The sequence below is a fragment of the Agelaius tricolor genome, unplaced genomic scaffold, assembly GCF_023055355.1.
Source record: "Agelaius tricolor isolate 1412-34295 unplaced genomic scaffold, bAgeTri1.0.p SCAF_2, whole genome shotgun sequence".
Classification (NCBI taxonomy): Eukaryota; Metazoa; Chordata; class Aves; order Passeriformes; family Icteridae; genus Agelaius; species Agelaius tricolor.
The window spans coordinates 36,403,062-36,426,700 of NW_027269262.1; the positions used below are offsets into that span (position 1 = coordinate 36,403,062).

The 23,639-nt window shown below is 40.6% G+C and overlaps 1 protein-coding gene across 2 annotated transcripts in view; it reads left to right on the plus strand.

Moving 5' to 3' along the window:
• Positions 1–23,639, plus strand: part of ZNF516 (zinc finger protein 516) — a 101,465-nt gene that overhangs the window by 22,436 nt on the left and 55,390 nt on the right. For both annotated transcript variants that reach the window (XM_071456277.1, XM_071456285.1), the window contains exon 2: positions 19,161–21,179. In XM_071456277.1, the coding sequence (XP_071312378.1) occupies positions 19,283–21,179 (1,897 nt within the window). In that variant the 5' untranslated portion in view covers positions 19,161–19,282. The remainder of the gene's footprint in view (positions 1–19,160; positions 21,180–23,639) is intronic.

Genomic DNA, 23,639 nt, shown 5'->3' on the forward strand with positions numbered 1-23,639 from the left:
GTCTGTGGAGTTGGAGCGAGGCTTGAGTGAAAAGAAACTTCTTCAAGTGGTTGGGTGCCAAAATGAGCTGACCTCTCCAAGACATTTGACCTGTGGAACTCACTATACCAAGATACTATCAGAGTAAAACATTACAGCTCAGGCTAACTAATGGAGAGGTTATGACATATGACTTTTGCCATAAGAGGGCTACTCAAAGCATGAAGTCAAGAAGACATGTTTTCAAAGAAGGATGCTCTTGCCTACTTCTAAATCACTTTGCACCCTCTGAAGTTGGGGTACTTGTCTCTTACTGCTTTTCTTAAGATGAAGGATGGCACTGGTTTTAGAAAAAGTATTTTTTTCATCTGAATCACTGCTATAGTGGCTTAGATTTTAAGAAAATGTCCTCACGATTATGCAGGCTCTGTTATTTTGATACTAAATATGAATGGTGTCTGTCAGAAAGGGGAATTTATTACCATAAAAATTATTAAAAAACATAACAACCGACATTGCAGAACTTAATCTCAAGGTCAGCCATAGTAAAGCCACAGAGTGCTTGCAATGTCTCTGAAATGATGCTAAATTGTATGACAAGGAATGGTGACATTGCAGCACTTGCACTTGATCATCCTCAGAAGTTTTGTACAAGAGGTTCCAATTCATGTTAGAAACCAACACAGTAGTTTTAGGAAAGCTACACACTACTGTGGTCTGCAATTTATATATCATGTGTTTCGCTGAAGATTAGCTTTATTAAATCAGCCACTGCTTCCAGATCTGCTTCAGCAAGACCAAATCTGAGGCTTTTAAAGTTTTTTTTCATTCCCTCATTGATGAAACAAGCAGAAGCAGACAGGCTTGCTGCATGTTGCTTCTCCATTCATGGAAAAGATGAATTCAGAACTATTAAGCCAGTTTCCTGTTTAAATTGCTGAATTTTTTTGTTGCCCAGAACTGGAATTCAGATGAAGCAAGAACCAGCTATTTCTCTCTGACCTTGACACATGTTTCCTTTTCTTGGCCAGCTGGAAAAATGTTAGAGCAAACTTCATGGCAAGACATGAAGAGAATAATTAAAACCGTACATGTAGATTTTCAGCTGTTGGTTGTGTTTCTTTAGAGAATTGATCCAAATAATTATAGATAAAAGTAACTGTAACACTAGTAGAAAACCTACCTATGGATGCTGGAATTAAAGGGTGAAAAACTGTGATTTTTTTCACATTTTATGATTGATTATTGATGATTATGGCAGCTCTGGAAAGGTTTTATTGGGCTGAATGAATGTGACCAACTTTTGACTTCAGCTTTTGTTCTGTAAAGTACTTTAAATGAGGAGCACCTTTGGTGCTCAGCAGCTGCATTTCTTCCTGTAGTGCTTTCATCAGTGCAGAACAAGAACAATAACGTGGAGATAACTTAATTATAAAATGCATAGTTGTTGTTTCACTTACTTGCTCAATAGGCCAGAGACTTGGGAATATGAACCAGTGAAGCAATAAGCATTCTTCTAATAAGGATTCATTTACAAATGAAATAGCTTTTAAATTTGATATTTCTATGCTGTGCTAAAGATATGTTGTGTTTTTATGCCTTGGAGTTTAGTATGTTCCTGTCAGGGGGTTATCAGAGTAGTTTAAATATTTTGGGTTGCAGATCCCTTTTAAGGAAATGCAACATGATTCAAGAGTTGTTGGTTCAGTTGCGCTTTTGGTTTATTTGATGTAAATGGAAACATAGTTCTCTTCAGTTTTGTGAAAAAGACCACTCTAATGATATCAGTACAAAATGTGGCTCTTTTCCCCAAGCCCCACGCTGTGCAGTTAAACCTAAGCTGGGCTAGGAATTGCTCTTTTTTGCAATACAAGCACGAGCTCCATATTGGCATAGCTCACCCCCGTAATTAGCTGCTGCCGCACAGGCGTGGTGGCCCAGGGTACAAACTCTTGCAAGCACATCTCTGGATCTGCATGTGTTGTTTTCGTTTACAATGTTAGTGTAGATGACAAATGTTATTAATATAGGGTAATTAAAGCGTGCATCTATAGCTTTCTGACATCTCTGCAGTTTGTTTAATTTCAGGCTGCAGGAAGCATTATGAACTCCGAAAAAACTGTAAAGAGAGATTAATGGAAGTTACTCAAAAGAATTTGAGATTTAACTGTGAAAGCCTGTAAAATTACTACTCTTTCTCTTATTTAGATATTAACATATATTTTGTGATTTCTAAACTACTTTGATCAAGGGCTTATATAGATTCTGGGTTAGGAAAAATACTTTAAAATAAATGTTGGGATGAAGGTCATAATAGGTGAGTCCAACTCTTTTTAAGGTTTTGAAGTTGTTACTCAGTTAAGTTAGACCTTGCTGCACTGTTACACATCTCGTCATTACTTTCTTTTGGCTGGATTTCCCTAACAGTTTGCCTTTATTAATAGCTACCAACTGACTCTTAGAAAATAATTAAAATTTTATTTGATGGTATTTGTAATATGATGGCAGTATTGTTGCTGGAAAGTGAAATCTAATGCTTGTTAGCTGCAAAATTTCTACAGATGAGCTTTACTGTTTCAAACAGAGAAGCTACTGGTTTTGCAGTGAGAGCTGTGAAGTTTGGTGTGTGTGCAAATACACTGATAATGTCATCTCTTCATAGTTGCATGCCCTTTACTCAAAAAATCTGTATACTGAATGGCCTTTAAATCTTACTGACATCTTTTTTATATGTCATTGTTTAAGATTTAAAAAATCCCTGTCATTAGTTAACAAAGTTTAAGTTGATTTTTGTTCCTTCCCTTTGGCTGCAAGATAATTGCTGTGAGTTGGTCACTCAAGTTCGTTTGATGGAGGCACAAGGAGGATGTCTCTGAAGCCTCTTGTAGGCAGCCATGGCAGTGTCTGGTTTGCAGTAAGGGAGGTGTCTGTGTTCCTGCTGGCCTGTGTGGATGGAAGTAGTGACACACAAACAGAGCAGGTAGCAGAATGGGAGATGTGTGTGTTTTCAGAGCTTTGTTGGGTTTTTTTTGTTTTGTTCCAGGGAATCACTACTATTTGGCTTCCCAGTTTGAAACTTGTGTTGTCAGCTCTTTTGGACACTGCTGACCTCATGCATATGTTCATAAAAAGGCAGGGAAGGGAGTCCTCTTTACCTTGCCAAGGAGTATTCCTGCTGCTGTGCCTGAGATGGTGGCTGTGCTCTGGGTGGCTGCAGTGCCAGCTGTTTTGCAGCTTGCCATGAAAGATAAGCCTTGCCCTGAAATTCTGTGGCCATATAAAAATAACTCCCCACCCTTTGACTGGAGGTGGCTGGGCTGTAAGATCTGAATATGGGGAGGCCTTCACCCTTTCCTCATATAGCAGCAGATGGCTTTGGAATTGTTCCTAATAGTCATGGGAAGGTAAGAGGGTCTGAACTGGGTCAGGCTGAAGATTCATGTGCTCCTTCCCCTATCTTTCCTCTGATAGTGCTTGGAGCATCAGAAGCCTCTTGGGTACTCTCTGGGCTACTCTCCCAGTTTGACCAGTTTGCAGTTCAGTGACTAAGCTGAGGTCATATCTGAGTATATTTGGTTTCTTAGCCTGGATGGGCTTTTCTTTCTGGAGTTTGTCCATTTGCAAATATTAAGCCTTATGTGAATTGATTAGATAGTGGTGAGGTGTGCTAGGCAAACTGGGAACTTAAATTTTGGGTGTCTTGGTTTCCAGCTGATGTGCACCTTGTAGGCTCAGGCAGGGTTTAAAAAGAATTGCAGTGCAAAAGGAAGTAATTCTAAATGTATAAGGAAGCTAAATGTCAGCCTTGGACTTCAAAACAAAAACTGAAGGGCTGGTGTCTCTCTTCTTGGATGGTGTAAGTGTGCAGTGAGTGCTCAAGTCATTGCAGGACGTCACGAAGGACCCTTGTCTGACTCAGGTTAGAATTTGACCCTCAGTTTGTAACCAAAGCCTTGAGTGGGTATAAACCTCTTGTATGCTGGCAGTCTTTCTGCAAGCCCCTAGATGAGAGAACCTTCTTGATCAGATGAGCTGTATCCAGCTGCCATAGTGGGGTTCCCAAAGAGCAGCTGCCTGTGCAAGAGGTACCATGTTGACCAGATGGGGCCTGTTGATGGCTAAACACCACTTCAGAGGCTGGACCAGCTTCTCTTGATCCAGTCAGCTTGGTAACAGCATGAGACCACCCTTTGCACCTTTGGTTTGTTATCTGAAGCAGATGAAGGAACATTCTTTTCAAAAGTTCCAAGTTAATAATACGCTAGAGAATAAGTGATGAAATAGGCTGTTCTGGACTTCATTTTCCAGCATTATTGCTGTGTCTCAGAGGGTTGGTCTGTTGACTTCTCCTTTATGGGATACCTAACAATTTGGGCTGAAACAACCTCTTACTGGTTTCGGTGCTAGCAGATGCTGTAACTGCCTTTAGCTGTACCCAAGACAGACACAGTTTTTCAAATGGCAAACCCAGTGAGACGCAGTGGAGTTTGTCACCTCCTTCAGAGCTCTCGTCTTAAAATGGTGTTGTCACCATCTAGTCTACTTATATTCAGGGTTATATTAAAATCATTCTGGCAGAAGATCTTTGCCTAATTTTTTGATTACCTCTAAATCCCATGGAGTAAGTGAAGAGTGTGCATGATCTGTGCATTTGACCATCCATCCACTGAATGTGGATGGGATTGTTCTGGCCCTTTGTATTAGATGTTTGTAGGTAAGCTGTTGTAACCTTCTGAGGAGTATTTTATGGTTGAAGCAGCAGAGCAAAAGAATACCACAACTGTTTGCTTCAGTTATGGTTTTCCCACTTACAGTTTTGTCAGTGGAGAAGGTAGCCCAAAGCCCCTTTTTCTGCAGTCCAGTGGTTCCAAAAGAGAAGATGTAAGCCTGTGAGAACAGAAAGTTCCTTGACTTTGTGGTTATTGGAAGAAGCTTGAGATATTACTGAGTGTACTATAAAAGCTCAAAAGACAAATAAGAGAATCCACAGCCAAGTTTTGGTCAAAAACCTCCCCTAAGCAGATGGATGTACCATGGTATTTGAGCGCTTGACCCATGAGGTTTAGTGCTCTGAGTTGACAGTACTATAATACCCATTTTTATTGTGCTTTCTCTGTGAGTTTTATCCCTATCTGATTTTGGACATTGTATTTAATTAACTCTTTGATTTTAAATGTTAGTTGAATGAATCATGCTTGAATTAATCAAGTTCAGGAGATACTTGAAAGCCTGTGACAAAAGAAGTGTGACAGAAGGAAGGACAATACTTTTAATTGTAAACCTGTATTTTTAGAGTTGTGATCTTGAAAGGAGTTGTCCTGTTTGAATACAAACCTGATATAAGGGTTTAAGGAAAAAGTTTCCTTATTTTTACAAAATACTTGCTTATAGATAAGGTGGTGTACTTTTGACCCCATACACAGCAGTAATAATGCATGTGTTTTTCTTTCAGGATTGTGGTTTTTTACTGTTGGTCAAATTGAGGCTGTTTGTTTCTTCCATATATGGCAAGTTTTTACTTGTGAGAAAATCATCTCTTCAGGTTATAAACAGTAGCTTTGGTAAATGTACCCATTACTAAAGGAAGTGAATACATGTGTGCTTATCTAAAACTGTTAAAAAAATAAAAACCCAAATCCTCCAAAGTATTAGCAAATATTGTAGCTGACTCTTGTAAACCTGCCAAAATTAGATTGCACCTGCCTAAAAATGTGCTTTTAGTCAGGCATTTTCTACAACTTATGCTTGCTATTTCTGCTGAAATATAAACCTCCCTGGCGTAGATTGCTTCTTTTTATTTGTATGCTCTTTGTTTAGTGCTGCAAGTAGAGTAGCCATGGAGTACTAAAGGTAATATATAGTTATAAATGGTTTGTTTTGGTAGTAAGAAGTGTCAGGTAAGTGTATTGTAGCAGTTATTTATATATAGAGCAAATATAATACTGTGCTGTTACATCATGATTATTTAACACTGCTTACGGTATAAAAATATATTAAATAGGGAGTAAATGAGTAATAAATGGGGGAGATGCAGAGAAGTGAAAGCGATGGTAAGGATAGATAACCTAAAATAGGAGAACAGTCTTTATGTATGTGGCCAAGACAAATGACATTTGTGTGTTAGGAATAGCATCACAAAACATCCCATAATGAACCAGCCACGCTGTAATCCATGCTTATTTGTTGTGTAACAGGTTTAAGGATTTAGCAGTGTGGCTCAAATTCTGCTCTTGGAGTTAAAGAGTCACAGTGATGTTGTGCTTCTCTGGTGGAAAATCTACTTGCTTCAGCATTGCCCTGAGGGATGAAGGAGTATATTTCTATTTGCAGAATGGGAAAATGTGTGATATAAAGCAGCATGCTCATGCTGGATGAAAGGGAGTTTGAAAAGCTTTAAAATCATACTTACAGTCCCAGGTGTGGAAAGAGACTAACTCCTGTAAGAAGAATACGTCACTGCAGTGAGCATCACCTCTACGGATCCTACCCTTTAATTTGATGTTCTGCGTAGCCTACTTTTTCTCCAGTTGCTTATGAAGAAATGGACAGAGAAATGCAACACTTGAATTCTATTTGTCATTATGCTTCTTATTTGTTATTAAATGTAAATACATAACATTGGCTGGAAGTGTATGTTTCAAATAGGCAGACAGGCTAGGGGTTAGTGACATGTGATTTATGCCTTGTAGCTTCTTTACTAGCTTACCTTTACCATTTATTTGGTGGTCCTTTTGGTTACCTTAAGAGATGAACTCTGGGTAGGCAGAAGAAGGGGTTAGTTTACTTTTGGAGCTCATGGGAAAGAAGGTATTTCTCAACTTCTCTCTGTACCTCTGATGAAAAGAGGGACTTTGACTCTTTGAAAAGGCAAATCTTGACTTTATAATGATAATTTGCTCTTAGAAATTATTTGAAGTTGGAACATTTGGCACTGTTTTAAAGTACATAAAAGAGCATATACAAAAGATCTCAAGTTCCTGCCTTGAGGAATATACATACCAATTAGAACATAGCAATAGGTAGTACACGTATTATGCATTAGGGGAAAAAACTATACAAAACGGAGTGATGGATTTAATTTTAGAAAATAATTTTGAGTCATTTGTGGAAAATATAATTTAAGAATGAATGAAAATATAATGAAAAACCAGTTCTAAACGCAGTGTCAGAACACAAGGTCATAAGTGGGAAACCAATATAAAAGCTGTGTTAGGGAGGGTGAGTCACTGCCCACACAAAAGGGAGTAGGGTGGAACTGTGTAGGTCCTTGAAGAAGAAGAATGGCACTTGAACCTCACATGCAAGATATTTGGGTGTTGGCATCCTTTGATTTTTGCGACAGCAGCAGTTACTGAGCAGACAGAGGGGGACAAGTTACAGACTTGGAGGCTGGAGATGGTTCTGTTGTAACCAAGGATATAAAAGCCTGAAGAGTGCACATTTTCTGGGGAAGAGGACAGAAGGGGCAAGGAGGAGGCATGTGAATGTGTGCTGGAATGTCCTGGCAAACAACAAGCTAGTGAGCAGGGACTGAGACTGTACTAATGAGGGAGAGCCCAAATGGAAGAATAAGCCATGAAGGGCCCAAACAGGTTTGGGAGACACAAGGAAGTGAAAGTACTCCTGGAAGAAGCAGAAGTGTTGGGGACAGCTGAGAAAGGGCTGGAGGGCAGGCAGACAGGGAAGAGTGGGGAAGAGACATGGCCTTTAAAGTACATCTGCGGGATGGCAGTGGCCAGGAAGGGAGTGTGAGGCTGGCAGCTGGCCTCAGGTGGTCCAGGAGGAATCTGACAGGCAGGCAGCATGTGTGGAGAGCTGGGGGTGGGCGGCACGGTGGTGACAGCCGTGGCGTGGAGCCAGGTCAGAGGGTAGCAGTGCCACAGAAGTGGTGTGGGATGGGCAGGGACCTGGGCTCTGGTGGAAGGTGCAGTGACAGGTGTGGCAATAGTGGATGTTGAGGTCTCCGTTGTGAAGAGTGGTGAGAGGAGACAGTGCTGGTCTGTGCATGTGGTACATGCACTCATTTTTTGATAGCAGTAATGAAGTCTAACTAATATTTTGTGATGCAAACAGGTTGGTGTTCTTGGTGTGTGTAATTCATGTTTTTCTTGCCAGTTGAGAGATTGGTCTTGCAAGTTATAGTTGTGTATGGAAAAATAAATAAACCGGCAACAGCCGGTGACATCAGACCTTTCTTTCTTCCTTGCAAGCTCGCTTGCTTGCTATCCTGTGAGTGATAATTTCAGAGGTTTTGGTTTGTTTTGAAGTAGCTGCTCTGCATTTGAATGTTGAGGCTGTTACCAGAGTAGCTGAGTAGGGGTGGAGTTTGTTCCTTTACTTTTTTTAATGCTCTTAACTCTACCTTCCTGTACTGAAGGCGAGCAGCGAGCTCAGGAATGGTTTTGGAGATGTCCCCCCAGGCCCTTCTTTTTCACAGATGATCTAACACAGAATAATTTTCTGCATTTGGGTACATTTCTGTCTATCTTTGGAGTTCCAGGAAAGTGCCTTGTACACTGCAGGTGAAGGACTGGCGTAAAGGTTCCAAGTCTTTGATTAAATTGCAAGGAGAGGAGAAGTACATGTACGGAGTAGTTCTGAACAGAGTTATCAGGGTTCATCTTGTGATTCCACAGTGTCCTGACCTGCTGAATTCTGAAGCATGCTTTTCATTGTGCTGCTATGAGAGCAAAGTTGACAGAGCTGGTAAAATAGGCTTTGAAATTGTATTTATAAGGAGTGAAGGGGATGTTTGTCTCTTTTAGGTGATACACTGCAGCGATGTTCCACAGAGATAGTTCAGCACTTCATACCAAAATAAGCCAGACCAACAGACAGCTGAAAGATTTGATTTCAGCTTTAGTTTCTTTTCTCCTGACTGGAAGATTTGAAATCCAGAAAAACTTACCTTGTGCTTTGTATTCATTTGACATACCAGACTATTCTTTTCTTCTCTTCATGTTTAAAGAAGTAAATGAATGAAAAGAGGAGAAAAGTAGTTACTTCACTGTGCAATCAACTCATGTTTTATGGTTATGCCACTTTTATTGTACTGGCTATGCGTGTTTGCTTTTCTGGGCTGGCAGGGACAGGCCAGTACAAGAGTCAGTGTATTTCAAAGTTGGATTTATCACACATGTAATGGAAGTGGCTTTTAATGATGATAACTGAAGAAAACTCTAAAATGAGCTGTTGGAGTAATGAAGGAACAGCTCACATCTCATCTTTAAAACTACTGGTGAACTTAAGAACTTTTGATCCTTCTTTTAAACTGCTAGCAGTCATCCGTCTTACTGCTATGTGTAAGATAAACTCATCATCCCAACTTACACTTGTGGATGGACTGATCTTCAGGGGTACTGTGTACTTCAGTGTAAAGAAGGTGAAATGAAGGTATTTCTAAGGTACTGGCTATCCACAAACTGTCCTGTGCCAGTTTGGGACCGTGGTGTCATGGAGCCGAAGCTGTGTGCGATTTAAGTGGCCTGGTAGGTCCTGAGTCTCAGACAGTGTAGAGCAACCTTCAGCTTGGGTGGTGAGGGATCTCTGAAGTGCAGTGTCTTCTTCTGGGCTGGGCATAGTCTGCATACTTGACATTCAGAAGTGCAGAGAATGGAAAAACTGTGATTGAAAGTCTTAATGAATTACCTGCTTAAGTTCTTAAGAAGTTTAAAAAAGCTTCCTAAAATAGATCTTGTCCATGCTGTTTGTGCCTTACAAGAGCTTACAGTGAAATACTTTATATATACACACACATACACATGCATATCTCTACACACACAGAGAAAAAAAAAGTAGCCCAACATCTGCAGATGAGGTTTTGCCAGCTGTGTGTTTTGTGAATTTTGTGTTGCTTCTCAGTGCTATCTCAGAAGGTAATGTTTAACACAATGCTTTTATGGTTTATTGCATATGATTATTCCTCTTTGTATTTCAGGGCACTCACTGTTCCTCTCCCTTTCCCCTCTGCCCTTTCTGTCCCACTCCTTTTCCCCCTATTTTTTTTTTTTCATTGCACTCTTTTTGTTTTTGTTTCCGTGCTTTATAATTCCTTTATAATACTATGGAGGGGGAAGAAGTAAGCAAACAAATTGGTGGTGTTACTTCAGACATAATTTTTGTTACAGTAAGGCATTAGTAGTTAATTAAAGCACAGTGCTGCAATTCTCAGTCTGTTAAGAGGTTAACGCTTGGCAACACTTCTATTTATAAGGTAATGATTTTACTGTTGCAGTTTGAGCAGTAGGATATATTAGGTATAAGTGAAATTAATTTATTGCCTTGAATTTCTTAATTCTTCACACAGCTTATCTTGCAGCAATGGCCCATAGAAATAATATTTACCTTCCATTGACCTGGTGAACACATGTCTGTAGCTAGTAAACTTGTTTGGTATTAAACATACAGCTTTTCACATTTGAGGTCTGCTATGGACAAGTTACAGTGCTGGGTGAGTCTACTAAAGCACTGAAGTTTGGTCCTTACTGGTGCAATTGGTAGTTGTGACAGAGTGGAATTTGGGTGGGCACTTAGGGCAAAGTTGCTTCGCGTAACTTTTGCTGGGGTAGGAAATTAACAATTCAAAACGTTTACCTTCAATTATGCTCATGTTTTTCTTGCATTCAGGTCTTGATGTACACAGCACAAAGGCATTCCAGTTATAGTTAGCGGTGCAGCTTCTGAATTGATACAAATTGATTTCATGGCACTGTGCACACTTACGACAGCTGAGGATGTGGTTTGTGTGTAGCTTGCATTGATGGGGCAAAGGAAAGAGGCAGCAAGAAGGGGTGGGTGGGTATGTGTCTGTGTGTGCCATGTACTGCACTCCTGTGTTTTCTGCCTGCTGATGATCCAGTCCCTTTTCTTCTATACAGATAATGTAAAAATTGCAAAATTCCTAAGTATGTCCTTGTCGTGACACTGCAAATAAAAAAAGGTACTTCTAAATTTTTTTGCTGTTGTAAGATAGAAGCTGAGCTTGGAATAGAGCATATTAACAGGAAAATTACCCTGCCCATACAGTTTGAAATCAGCCCCCACACTGAAGATTAAAATGGCCATGTTACAACTCCGTGTAAATTGGTCTGCAGTGGAAACCCTAACAAGATCATTAAATATAAAAGCACTATTGGATGCTGGGAAAATACTGAGCTGCCCATATATATATGCATCTCCATAGACATGCATGAATAGACAGCATCAATGCCATCGATTTGAATAAGGAGGTAACACACAGGATTGAGGTGACTTTGCTTGTAGCTGACTTACTTTTTTATTTGAAACTATCAGAACTGTAAATGTTTCTTCAACTTTTAAATCTTAGATTTTGGGAATAATAAGCCACTAAAGTAATTCCCAATTCCCTTGGTGGGTGTGGCCAAATAGGAAAACATTACTGTTACACTGAAGTAAAATGGAGGGGTTATTTGTTGTTGTCATTGGAATTTTTTAAGGCTTTTTTTTTTTTTGTAACCTAAGTTGATGCTTATTTTCAGAATTAATGATACTGTTACAGCATGTCAAAATAAGAGCTTTTGACTTGCCAATATATATCAGTAATGACCCTAGGAAAAGAAAAATCACATCTGCACTGGTGCAGTTCTTGGCTTTTCTAGGGCTGATCAATAATCACATTGTGCATTCATTCCCGCTAGCCCCCCACCCTGCAGGGTCAACTTTACCTACTAATTCTTTACATTTCAGAAAAAGGACATAGGCTGCCTTTTGCATTACTAGTATCAATTTCAGTGTTTCCTTTGGGTCTTATTTACTGTTACCTATCTAAAAAATCAGTAACTTTTTGGTTTTTTAAGTTTATTTATCTGTAATTTTTCAGGAGAGCTTTTCTGCCTTCTGGTGCTGTGCTGAGAGGTCTGGGTAGAAACTGGGCTCAGGATGCTAAGGTTTGCTGTGGTTGTGCTATTTAAATGGATCCTCTCTTGATTGTATTGTAGCATCTGACAATGACAATGGGAGAACAACAGTTTCAGGGCCTCGTGTCTGGATGGTAACGCAGCTGCTGCAATAAAGTCTTGTTATGGTTGACCAGTCACATTTGGACAGTTATTTCTAATTAGAAGTTCCTATTTACGTTGCATTAGAAAATAGTTTGAAGCAAGCTGGTAGATGTTTGGGTGAAGTTAGTTCATTTTCTCCTCCTTGCCTTGAAAGATTAATGTTGCTTTTTGTTTTGTCCTGCAGCCAGAATAAGTAGCCTTGAAAAAAAAAATCTTGCTGTTAAAATAAGCTTTTTTTTTCTTTTTTTTTTCTTCCTTTTTTTTTTTAATATAATGTAGTGGTCTCAGCAACTGCTGTAAAATAAAGGATTATTGTGGGTAGTTCTGTCAGTGTTAGACATCACCAATAGTTTTAAGTCTTGTGATGGCATTTTGTGATTTCTGCATTGTTAGGTTTTTTTCCATGAAAGTACTAGTGTTAGTGGTTCCCTTTTATTCATTTCTTCATATTAGGGGGAAATGTAGTTTGTTCATAATGGATTATTGATTGGTCTGCTAACAGCAGAAGCCCCAAGGCCTTGTCATCAATGGTACTTACTCTCCCAATAGTGAATGCATCGCTTCATGCAGCCATTCGCAACCTCAGTCTGCAGAATATAAGCCCGTAATTGTTACTCTTGTGCAGCACAGTTTTTAGGGAGAGGAACTCTTCATTGTCATTATGGGATTTTCCCCCTCAATTTGTTCAAAGAATGGTCCCTTTGTTTTGGTAGCAAGATAAAGCTTGTCCTGGATGTTAATGATACATTTCAATTCATCGCTTAGAATACTACAGTGTAACTAGTAAAGTACATTTCTTTGTCTCTCAGAAGAAAAACACGCACAGTACACTAAAACACAAAGTATGTACTGAGTGGGTGACAGCTCTGTGTTTCTCAACATACCCTGTAGCAGTGTGAAAACAAACTCCCCCCTGCCCCCACCCAGCCTTGCTCCTGAACTGATTCCTGAGGACCCACAAAAAAATCTGGGTTACAAAGGTTTTGTTGACTTCATTTTGAGAGCAATCACCTCGTTGCAAATTCGTACCTCTCCAGCTTTTTCAGCGTTAGTGTTTTTACCTTTATTTCATGGATTCCTTCCTCTGCGAAGGGTGCGGCACCAGTTGGGAAAGGCCTGACTCTGCTTTCCTGGCTGCTGCTCGGAAGCCTGCTGCAAAATGTCATTAGCTCATGGAGGGAGAAAGACACAAAAAACACATGATGTATTTGGAGAAGCTCAAAATAATATCTCAGGGTTCAGACAGCAAACTTTGCAAATGGGAAGAGCTTCACCAGCTGCAGGGGAAGGCTGGTTGAAAATAATTAAACAAAAAACGTTTTGCAAAATGCTGCCCAAGGATTTTAAAAGCCTGAGTGGAAATAGATTAATAGAAATTTCTTGTTTGTTTTTCCAGAAGCTTTTTGTTTTTCTTTTTCAGTCCTGTGTCAATTTTGGCAGGCTTCAACAGACTTCAGGAGGTCTGTTGTCCAGATTGCTACTTCTGATAACTGAATGCATTTGGAAAATTTGCCAGTCTTCTGCAACTGGCTTGGGATTTTTGGATAGGTTTTTACTGGGTTAGTTTGGGTTACTCTCAAAAAATCCATTTAGAACTATGCTACCTTTACCTTTGTAGGCTGCGCAATGCCAGAATTTCCTGCAAATTCAGGTATAGGCTTACTGTTTAAAGATAAGCTCGTTCTTCTGGTGTAGTCTGTGGTACATGGTTTGGTGAGATGGGCTGTGAGAGGCATTTGGGTAGGACTGGTGTGTAGATAAGGATGGCAGGACTGAGCCTTTAGTCAGGGCGATGGACTGATGAGCCCTGTGGGATGTGGCTGTCCAGAAGAAGCCATGTCCCCTCACAAAGGGAGGAGGAGAGTGTGCAGGTAGAGCAAGGCTGGTGTGTGTGGAGGACAGAGTCTGTAGCCCAGAGAGAAGACATGGAGGGGGGAAAGGTCTCTGTGGTTCAGAGAGCTCCAGGGCTGGTGGGGCAGCTGTACAGTGTTGTGCCTTTTGTCCCCTCTCTTCCTGCACTTCGCTCTTGTCTGGCGCCTTTGCCCTGAATGGCAAAGCCTGTTTGGCTCTGAGGTGACCTGAGCCTTCTCAAATCAGCAGAGAGACTCTCTCCACTCCAGGTCGCTGTTCTTCAAAAACACAACTTCCTCAAATTCACTTAGATATTTACATGCTGTGTCCTATCATTTCATCATCTAGAAGGAATTTCAGTAAGATATTTTTCAACCTATCATGATCAGATCATGCCTCCCATAGGTTTTCTTTTAGTTTTTTTTTGTTTGTTTAAAGTCCTTGTTGCTCTTGGCAGAGGAACATGGTGGTGTGATTGCAGTGTATGTTCAAACCTCTTGGAGATTAGAAGAGCGATTGTTTCTCCAGTGCATTTATCTTTCAGATGGGACTTGAAATACACCCAGACTGAAAGCAGTTTGTTTTAAAATATACACTCTGCTAGTTCAGTAGGTCTGTGTGTCTTCCCAAATTGTATTTTCTTCTTTATTATTTACTGAAGAGTTTTCCCTTCTTACCACTATGTATCATGCAATATGATTTTAAAAATCATGTTTAATTAAGGAGAAATTTAAAAGAAATACATACTTTGCTTGTTCTGTGTTGGAACAGGAACAATTTTATATCTTTTTCTCTGTCTGCACTGCACAGCATATTTGTATGTAAGAAATGAATTTGCAATTACTTTTCCAGTGTAGTATCTTTTGAATTCTTTTTGTCTTAATTTATTCTCCCCCTCTAGTTTTCCTGTGTTGTTTATTTTCAATTTCTCTTTTTATTGATTGTTTTCCAAGAGGCACAAAAGGTCCTTAGGAGGCTGTGTCTTTCCTTTGAGGACCTGTGGGCAGTCCTCAATACCTGGTCCTCTTCCAGAGTATGAAGGTGGGATGAAGAAAAGAGTAATATGTATTTCAGAGTGTTCCTGTGTTACACAAAGTGCTCTTGCCCTGTGCTTCTGTTCATGGCAAGGCTAAATGAGGGTCTTGCAGAAGTTGTGAGGGTGATGCAGCCGTGCACCAGGGAACCTGCTGAGCTGCCAGCAGGGACAGGCTACCACCGGCTCACTGGGAAAGTCATGGATGCTGATGGAAAAGATGTGGGGGCTCTGTGGTGAGAGCAAGTCACTTTGGTCAAATGTGCTTTCTTTGAAAGGAAACAACTCTGTCCAAGTTAGTTTTAAAAACCAAAGGAGTTTTGATGCCTAAATGTTTGAAATAGAGTAGATTCTGACAAGTACTTGCTTTAAGTGTGTAGGGAAGCTTGTTTTCCCTTCGGGGGCACCAGGGGAATAAAACAAAGTTTGTTTTTTTTTGTTCCCATGTGTGTCAAGGCAAAGAATCCGGTGAGGCAATAGTGCAAGAAGAAACCTTATAACTAAAATATTTGGCTGTGCAAAGACATTTATTTCTCAGCACACCACCCCTCATAGTTTTCAGTCTTTGTTCATTTTTCTATTCCATCTTGCTTTATATACCAAACTTGTGTGTAAACAGTGATGATAAGTGTATTTAAAGGGGCTGAAAATGCCTCATGGATACTAGCCAGCTGCTTCTTACATGAACTGAGCTGCTGGTTCCTAGTTCAACAAAATGAACTGAACCTAGTTCCTCTGCCCCTTAGAGTATCACAGCTCCCCCAAGTAGCTGGATGGCATTTGGCATAGACTGCAGTGCCAGAAAATATTTTTAAAGACTATGTATTAATTTATGGTTTACATTCACTTGTGTTTTCTTATGGCTTGCCTCTCTGCTGGTAGAGGTTTCTGTGCTGTGACAGTCTGGGAGGAATCTGCAGGGTGGGTGTGACTGTGCTGTGGATTCTGTGTGATGAGCCAGTGCTATGGAACTGCAGGGTGAGCTTGGACCAAAGCAGTGGAGGGCTGCTGCTTATCACTTTCAGCAGCCTGAGGGTAGCTGGAGGTGGCTGCATTCCATGTGTGCTGATAGAGAATTATTTCAGAATACTTTAAAATCTGGAATTATTTCAAAATACAACCTTTTTTAGCATCACATCAGCTGAAAGAAACAAAGATAACGATGGCAAAATTTTACTTCTCATGAAAGAGTAACTGGTGTTGTTTGATTTACCAGTTGTCTTCTATCCATTGTGCCATCTTTAATGTTTAAAGTAAAATCTTTTACTTTAACCTTTAAAGTAAAAATTATTAAGACAGAATGTTATTTTCTATTGTTAGAATTTTTTACAGGTGATCTTTTGATCTTTCCCTTATTTTGTATGTTCAGTCTTCTAAATTGAAGCTTTTTTTCAAAGTTGTAATTTTATTTACCACTTTCCAATGAACCAGCTTTGCTGTTCTGCAGAGAGACCCCTCTGGAAGAATTACTTCTAAGTAGCCACTCAAATTATATGAGGAGAGAGAAGTGAGTTGTTTATATATTGACCTCCATGTGCTGTGTGAAACAAGCTCAGATTGGGTGAACATTCTTCTTTCCCCTAGAATTTTGTCTGTGGAATATCAGACTTGAAATGTTGTGAGTCTTATGTGTGCATGAATTGGAATAATTCAAGTCTAGGAATACTTTATTTCAACTTCTAAGTCACAGATTGCAGTGCATTGGGCAAGATTAACTAATAAAGATGAAAAAAAATTCTCAGAATATTTTTGTGAAGACAGTAACACTTCCATTAAGTATTTTAGACTAATAAAATTATTCAGTAGTTTTAAAGTCTGACATTTTTCCCCCTCAGGCCTAATATAATACAGGACTAGGGGGATCTCCTGTGAGTGGCTAATACCCTTCTTATAAGTAATGCTTTCTTCATAGCCTCATTTTCATAACTAAGTTTCATTAATGAAAATGCTATAAATAATTAAAGTGAAATATGTCAAGACTAAGCCCAGGGAATCTGTGGCCAAGTAAACAAAGGGACTCTGAAGCTTTCGATCTACATGTGCTTGGACTGCTGTGTACAGCATTCTTGTCTAAGCTTTGCTCTTAAAGCTCTCTTGAACTTTCAGACAGGAAACACTGCAGAAAGTTGAGTTAAAATGGGCCCTACATTTTAAAATAAAAAAAAAGTTGTTAGTCTAAAAATCAGCCTGCCAATAGAAGCAATATCCTGACTGGTGTAAGCTGTAGAAAATTAAGAATGTAGAAAACAATGTATAAAATATATGGAAAAAATTTGTTCCCAAAGCTTTATATTTCTTTTCTGAAATGGTGTGGAACATTTCAGAAGAAGCTGTTTACTTGCATAAACAGTATAGTTTAGCATAGTATACTTCAACCTGGTGTTTCTTTTTATGATTTAATGACTTCTAGGTTAAATCTTTGGTTATAAGACAATATAGGTTGTCACTTGGCAGTTTTAGGTTGTGGGTCAGATAAATAAGATGTTTCTTCCACTGATGGGCAATATAAACACACCACACTGTGGTGTGTTTGTACCTTCTGGTGCAGCCACAATTTCAGTGGCTGACATCCTCTATTCACCGAGGAAGTTTCTTCTGAGGCTGTCTCTGTTTGATTTTAAATGACTAATTTCAAAGATTAGTTTAGATTCTGTAGTTTGTAAACTTCCTGCTCATGTGGACTTCTGAATTTGAGATACCTATTTTTTTTGAATAATAAAAAATGCTTCATTCAAGAAATGAAATTGCTTTTGTAACTCATCCCTTAAATGTTATTGCCAACTCTCGGAGGAGAAGGTAGTTTGGGTTTGATGCTGTTTGAGAACTCCCTAACATGCTAAATGGATACTAGATATGCAGAAATACCCGCCCAGAAATGAATGTCTTGTAGCAAATAAGAGGGCTAGATCAAATTAAATGTAATGAAATTCTTCTGTAGCCCATAACTGAGATGAGCATTGTGACAGTCTTGCTTTTTGTTTAGCTCCTGCTGGTGCTGTGGTAAGACTGCTTATTTACGTTTTGAAGAGACTCAGAGGTGAATACAGTGAGAAATCTTAAAATTTGCAGCTGTAGATCTGTAGCTCTTTGTTGAGTCATAGATGTCAAGTGATGGATGTGGGAATATATGGTCTCATTAGTGCTCTGCATATTTTTAGCTACATTTTAAGAAGCTGATGTTTTCTTAATGTGGCAATAGATCAGTTCTCTTCATTAGAGAATGCTGTGTTCTTTGATCTTAGTCATGTGGTGTTTGTAGTCCTTAATGAGGGTAGGAGAGGGGGAAGATTTTGTTTTACAGTGTAGTAATTGGAAAAGAAAGCCTGTGTGGATTTTGATCATTGTTTTTTGCTGTATACAAGGTGCTGGTGTGTTTCATCTTGCACTAAGATACTGACCCTTGCATTTATTCATGAAGAGATACAAAAATATTTAAACTTTTATTAATCTGCTCTGTTAATCAGAGTTTTTTTCTTGTTTTGTTTGTTTGTTTATAGTTAAAACTCTGTTTCATTGAGGTGGGTGGTGGTGTCATTTCCTGTGTGTCATGTTGACATAAATCACTCACATTTGAGGTAATTTGATAGCTACATTATCACTTTGCTTTGTTAGTTTGAGACTGAAATTTATACTTGGAGGGTCTTTTTAGTTCACTGTCCGGCAGGAAATAACTTTTAGTTTTCATGAGTGCTTTGTCAAGCCCTGCATTCTTGTTTGCTCTGTAATCAAAGTACTGAGCGTCCTCAGCCTTTGCGCCTTTCTGTGCCTGCCACTTCAAGCACAGCCGAGCTGTCTGAGACACAAAGTAATGCAGTTGCCAGCAGGAATATGATACTTACTAAAGTCTCTAGGAAAGCCTTTTATCTTTGGCAAGTAAGTATTTTACATGAAATTACACATGATGGTAAAGCCACAGATTTAAAGTGTAATAACCCCCACAAGAAATGTTTTCCTCATTTAAGGTGTATTTTTAGCCCCTTCTGCCTGGTTTTAAAACAAAAAATATTTTTAAAGTTTGCACTTCGTTCAAGTGTGATGTCAGCGTATGGAAATGAGTATTTGCTCTTTTATGGATTTTACTTATTTAGTAATTATGCTTGTCATTGAAGTCTAGAATATCAACAGAAAGAGAAACTACTGCCTTTTGGTGCAGTAGATTGTCATATGGTGTGCTTCTGAGTGCGGAGTGAGTGATGGAAGCTGCTGAATTCAAAACATGAACAGGTTTGAATATATTTAAGAATCTGTACATTTGTGTGATTTTGTTCTTGTTTCAGGTGATCTATGCCTTCTGCTTACAAAGCACACAGAAATAAATTGGTGCTGTGGACTCTGTGGAGCGGCTGAAAGAAGCGTCACCCTGAGAATGAAGCAATAGAACCCCTCTCTGCAGAACCGTATGATTGAGAACGCGGTCCAGCCCTCCTCTGCTGCCAGACATGCTTTTGTCCTCCTGCCCCGCTTACCCCCTGCTGCAGTAATACAGATGGATCGTAGCAGAGAGGCAGAAATGGAGTTACGGAGATCCTCCAGCCCTGGCAAGCTAAGCAAGAACGACGTGGATGCTGACAAGACCATGTGCCACAGCTGTTGCATCTGTGGTAAAAGTTTCCCTTTTCAGAGCTCCCTGTCACAGCACATGAGGAAGCACACAGGTGAGAAGCCCTACAAATGCCCTTACTGTGATCACAGAGCTTCCCAAAAGGGCAACCTGAAGATTCACATCCGCAGTCACAGGACAGGCACTTTAAGTCAGGGGCACGAGGCAGAGATGGGAGAGGCACAGCTGGGGGAGATGGGCGTTTCTGAGGGCCTTGGCGGGTGCACCAGCCCCACTAAAAGTACGTCTGCCTGCAACAAGATATTGAACGGTACCACTCAGGTCGATAGCAGCAAGATCTTGTTGAGAAGCAGCAAGAAGGAGGTCACAGAGATGGCACCAGCTGAGGAGGATGACAAGCTGACCTCTTACCAGTGCACCTTCTGCAAAAACAAATTCGAAAGGAAGAAGGAGCTGGAGCAGCACCTGCACCAGGTCCACAAACCATTCAAGTGCAGGTTGTGCAGCTACATGACCCTGAGGGAGGAGACGCTGTTAAACCACATAGAGAAAGACCATATAACAGCTCAGGTCCCCAATGGGGAGACCTACACTGAGAACTGCAAGAGTGAGCTGAATGTGGGCGAGTTCCCATGCGAAGTCTGTGGTCAGACCTTTAGTCAAACCTGGTTCCTGAAAGCTCACATGAAAAAGCACAGGGGGTCATTTGATCACGGGTGCCATATTTGTGGCAGGAGATTCAAGGAGCCCTGGTTTCTCAAAAACCACATGAAGTCGCATGGCCCCAGGTCTGGGAGCAAAAACAAACCAAAAAATGATTTGGAGCTGATTGCCACTATCAATGATGTGATACAAGAGGAGACAATTGTGACCGGCCTATCTCTGTATGAAGTTTGCACCAAGTGTGGAAATCTGTTTACAAATATGGAAAGCCTGAAAGTGCATAATGCTGTTCATTACCGTGTGCAGCCGGGCAGCACCGGGGATAAAGCTGAGGGCTTGACTGATGGGAGCCTGAGCTCCTCGGTAACCAAGCAGTTTTTCTTGCAGTGTCTCAATCTACGGCCATCTGTTGGGCTGGATAGAGTTATGAGAGGACAGCCTGGGAAAAGAGTAGCTGAGCTGGATCCGGTCAGTAGCTACCAAGCTTGGCAGCTGGCCACCAAAGGAAAAGTAGTAGAGCCCTCAGAGTATGTGAAGTATGTGGGATGGGATGAGGCCCTGGCAGATGCAGACGTGACTTATGACAAGGATAAGAGGGAGTATATCCTTGTCAACCAGGAGAAGCGCAAGCGAGACCAGGACTCGCCCAGCAACCCCAAGAAGAAGAGCTGCACCGGTGGGCGCCTGGAGAAACCCGGCAGTGTCCCAGCGGGGGAGAGCTGCCCGCCTGCCCCCGGGGATCTGGACTATCGCCCTGCCTCACGGCAGAGCCGGCGGGCTGCCCAGAACAAGTCCACGGAGTGCTTTGAGTGCGGGAAGATCTTCCGCACCTACCACCAAATGGTGCTGCACTCGCGCGTGCACCGCAAGGAGCGCAGGAGCTGCAGCGAGGGCGGGACGGCCGCCCAGCCCGACCGCTACGGCTCCAGCAGCGAGGAAGGGGACTCGGGCTCGGTCAGCGGGCCCAGCACCCCTGGCTCTGCATCCGCCCCGGAGGACTCGGCCACCTCTGCCTTGGGAGAGGAGGGGGCTGAGGAGAGCTCGGAGGAGGGAGCAGCCAATCCCTTGCTAGGTAAGATTGCTCCACCTTTGCCCCAGTAACTGTTGTTGGTCCCTCTGTCTCCTGGTCTGGGACACAGTGATGACCAGAGGGAGAAGAAATACATGAAAGCATGTGAGAGGTCTTAGAGACCCCGTGTGCGCTGCTCGTCTCAGTGTGGCAGCTCCTTTCTGGTGCTGGTAATAAAAGCAAGATGATGTTTTTGTAATGTGCTGGTGAACTTGTATTTTGATGAAGGACACCTGAGAAGTATTTTAGTTGCCTATAGCAACACTGTAGGATATTCAGGATAGCCCCCTGGATGTCCTGGGGGCTGCTTTTCCACAATTCATGGGTGTCCTGTTCTGCCTGCAGTGTAGAGGTGTAGCCTGCATAGCGTAGCCCCAAAGCACATAAACTTGTTAAAATGCCAGCATGAGAGGAGTCTCTCTCCTCTTCTCTGCTTCACTTCCCAAATTGTGTTTATAACTCCAAAGGCTATAATTAATCTCTCTGGATTAAAGCGGTCCTTTGAGCCCAATGCTACTAAATGGAACAAATTATTCTCCAAATAGAGCAAAGTAAATATTTAAAAGAACACCATTAAGCACTTTCGTATCTTTTTTTTTAATCCTTTATTTTTGTTGTTCACCATGCTTTGTTTATAATACCCTTTTAGAAATGTGAGATTAACCATTCTCTCCTTACTAGCCCTTCTGCTGGTTTTTGTTTGTTTTCTGTTTGGTGAACAAAAACGGTTTCCTCTCATTTTCATTCCTTTTGTTGTGAAGAACATAGTTATCTATAGAGTTAAACTCATTTTCAAGACCATCGTGGATGAAGTAATCTGCACCATTGTGGAAGAGAGTGGGGTTATTCAATTACCTTGCTCTTTCAGGATATTATATAATGTTGCCTTTTCTCCTGGCTTCAGACCTCACAGCAGCAAAGCAACATTTACCAGAATTGTGAATTGTTACATGTTTTTCATAATTTTTTTAAGCAATGGTGGATATATTCAAATTAATCCAAGAACACCAATTTTTTTTTTCTTTTTTACCTTTCCATAAAAAAAACAATTCCAGAAAGTCTAGTGACAAGCTAGATTCCTACAGATTCTTAAATATTTGCGGTATGATTACTTGCAAGTTTAAAAGACTCAGAATTTGGCTTTCCTATGTGCTGTTGGATTCTTGAACACTTAAATTTCTTTTTGGGTACATGCCTACTTTGTGTGCAAGTCCATCAGCTGCCACCTGACATACTTTGGTTCAGCTGACACAAGGTATGGTGATAAAACTGCAGCTTTGTCTAGAGTTAAATGGGGCTGCCATGTTGCACCAGTGAAATGTACAGTGCTGCAATCAGAACTGCTGGGATGGAAAACCATTTCTCTGGACATGGGCAAAAATACTGCAACATTCTTTGTATGATGTTCAAATAGGAAAACTGTTCTTCTATGCTCTCCATATTTTATTTCTAACAAGAGGAGTTTTCGCAAATCTTTGCCTGTTTTGCTTCTTGCCTCAACTCAGGCTTTGAGCCCTTGCTGCAGGACTGAAAGGGGAGAGTTAGTCACACAGCACTTTGCTCTCACAGGAATTAAAGTTACTGGCTTAACTGATGCCAGCAACTGGAAACTCACTTCTTGGGTATCAAATTGATCCTTGTTTGTTTTAACTGTAAAGAAGCAGCAAACTGATGGGCCTGAATAAAGGCACATTTTGGAAAAGGGATATATTTGCGATGATGGGCTGGTAGGGTGGCTGCTGCATTTTATATTTGCTAGTATCACAGCTGAAGAGCTAATCAAGTATTTAATTGGCTAATGAGAAATGTTTCAGTGCAAGAGAAATGCTGCCTATTACTAGAGGTTATTTAACTCAAATCACTGTCTCAAAGATGGGAACATTTTTTTTACAAATGATAGATTTTTTTAATTTGAAAGAAAGTTTAAGGTTTTTTTGCTTATTTGTTTTGTTATGTATAAAAGGAGTTTTCATAGGCAAATGTTCAGGACTAAATTTTCCCAATTTTATCTTTTTGGTATGGAGGTTTATTAGCACTGCCCTGGTATTGTGTTCTAAGGAACAGGAGTCCTTCTGTCCAACAAGCTGTAAGATTAATTTTATTCTTTTGCAGATTCTGCTGTAACTCAAGATGGTTTTTTTTCCCTCCCCTATGAACAGTAACTTAAGGTGTATGGAATATAGGCCAGATTCTGCCCTCATGTATGTACCTGCAAAAATGAGGTGTTCTGGTATGGCCTTGAAGCACATTTTGTCCTAGAACTGCTGTAGTTTGCTGTCCTTTGCTGCAGCTTTTTTTAGTTACTCTTCCAGGTGAAGATTTTCCATCAAGAATAGAACTCCAGCCCCATGGACAGGCTTCCTTCCCAGTGGATGCTGACAAGCAGGGCTCTCAGTTCCTGCTCCTGAAATTATTTTCTACCGCATTATTTTTACTTGGGCTGTAATGAGGAAAATCTTGTTC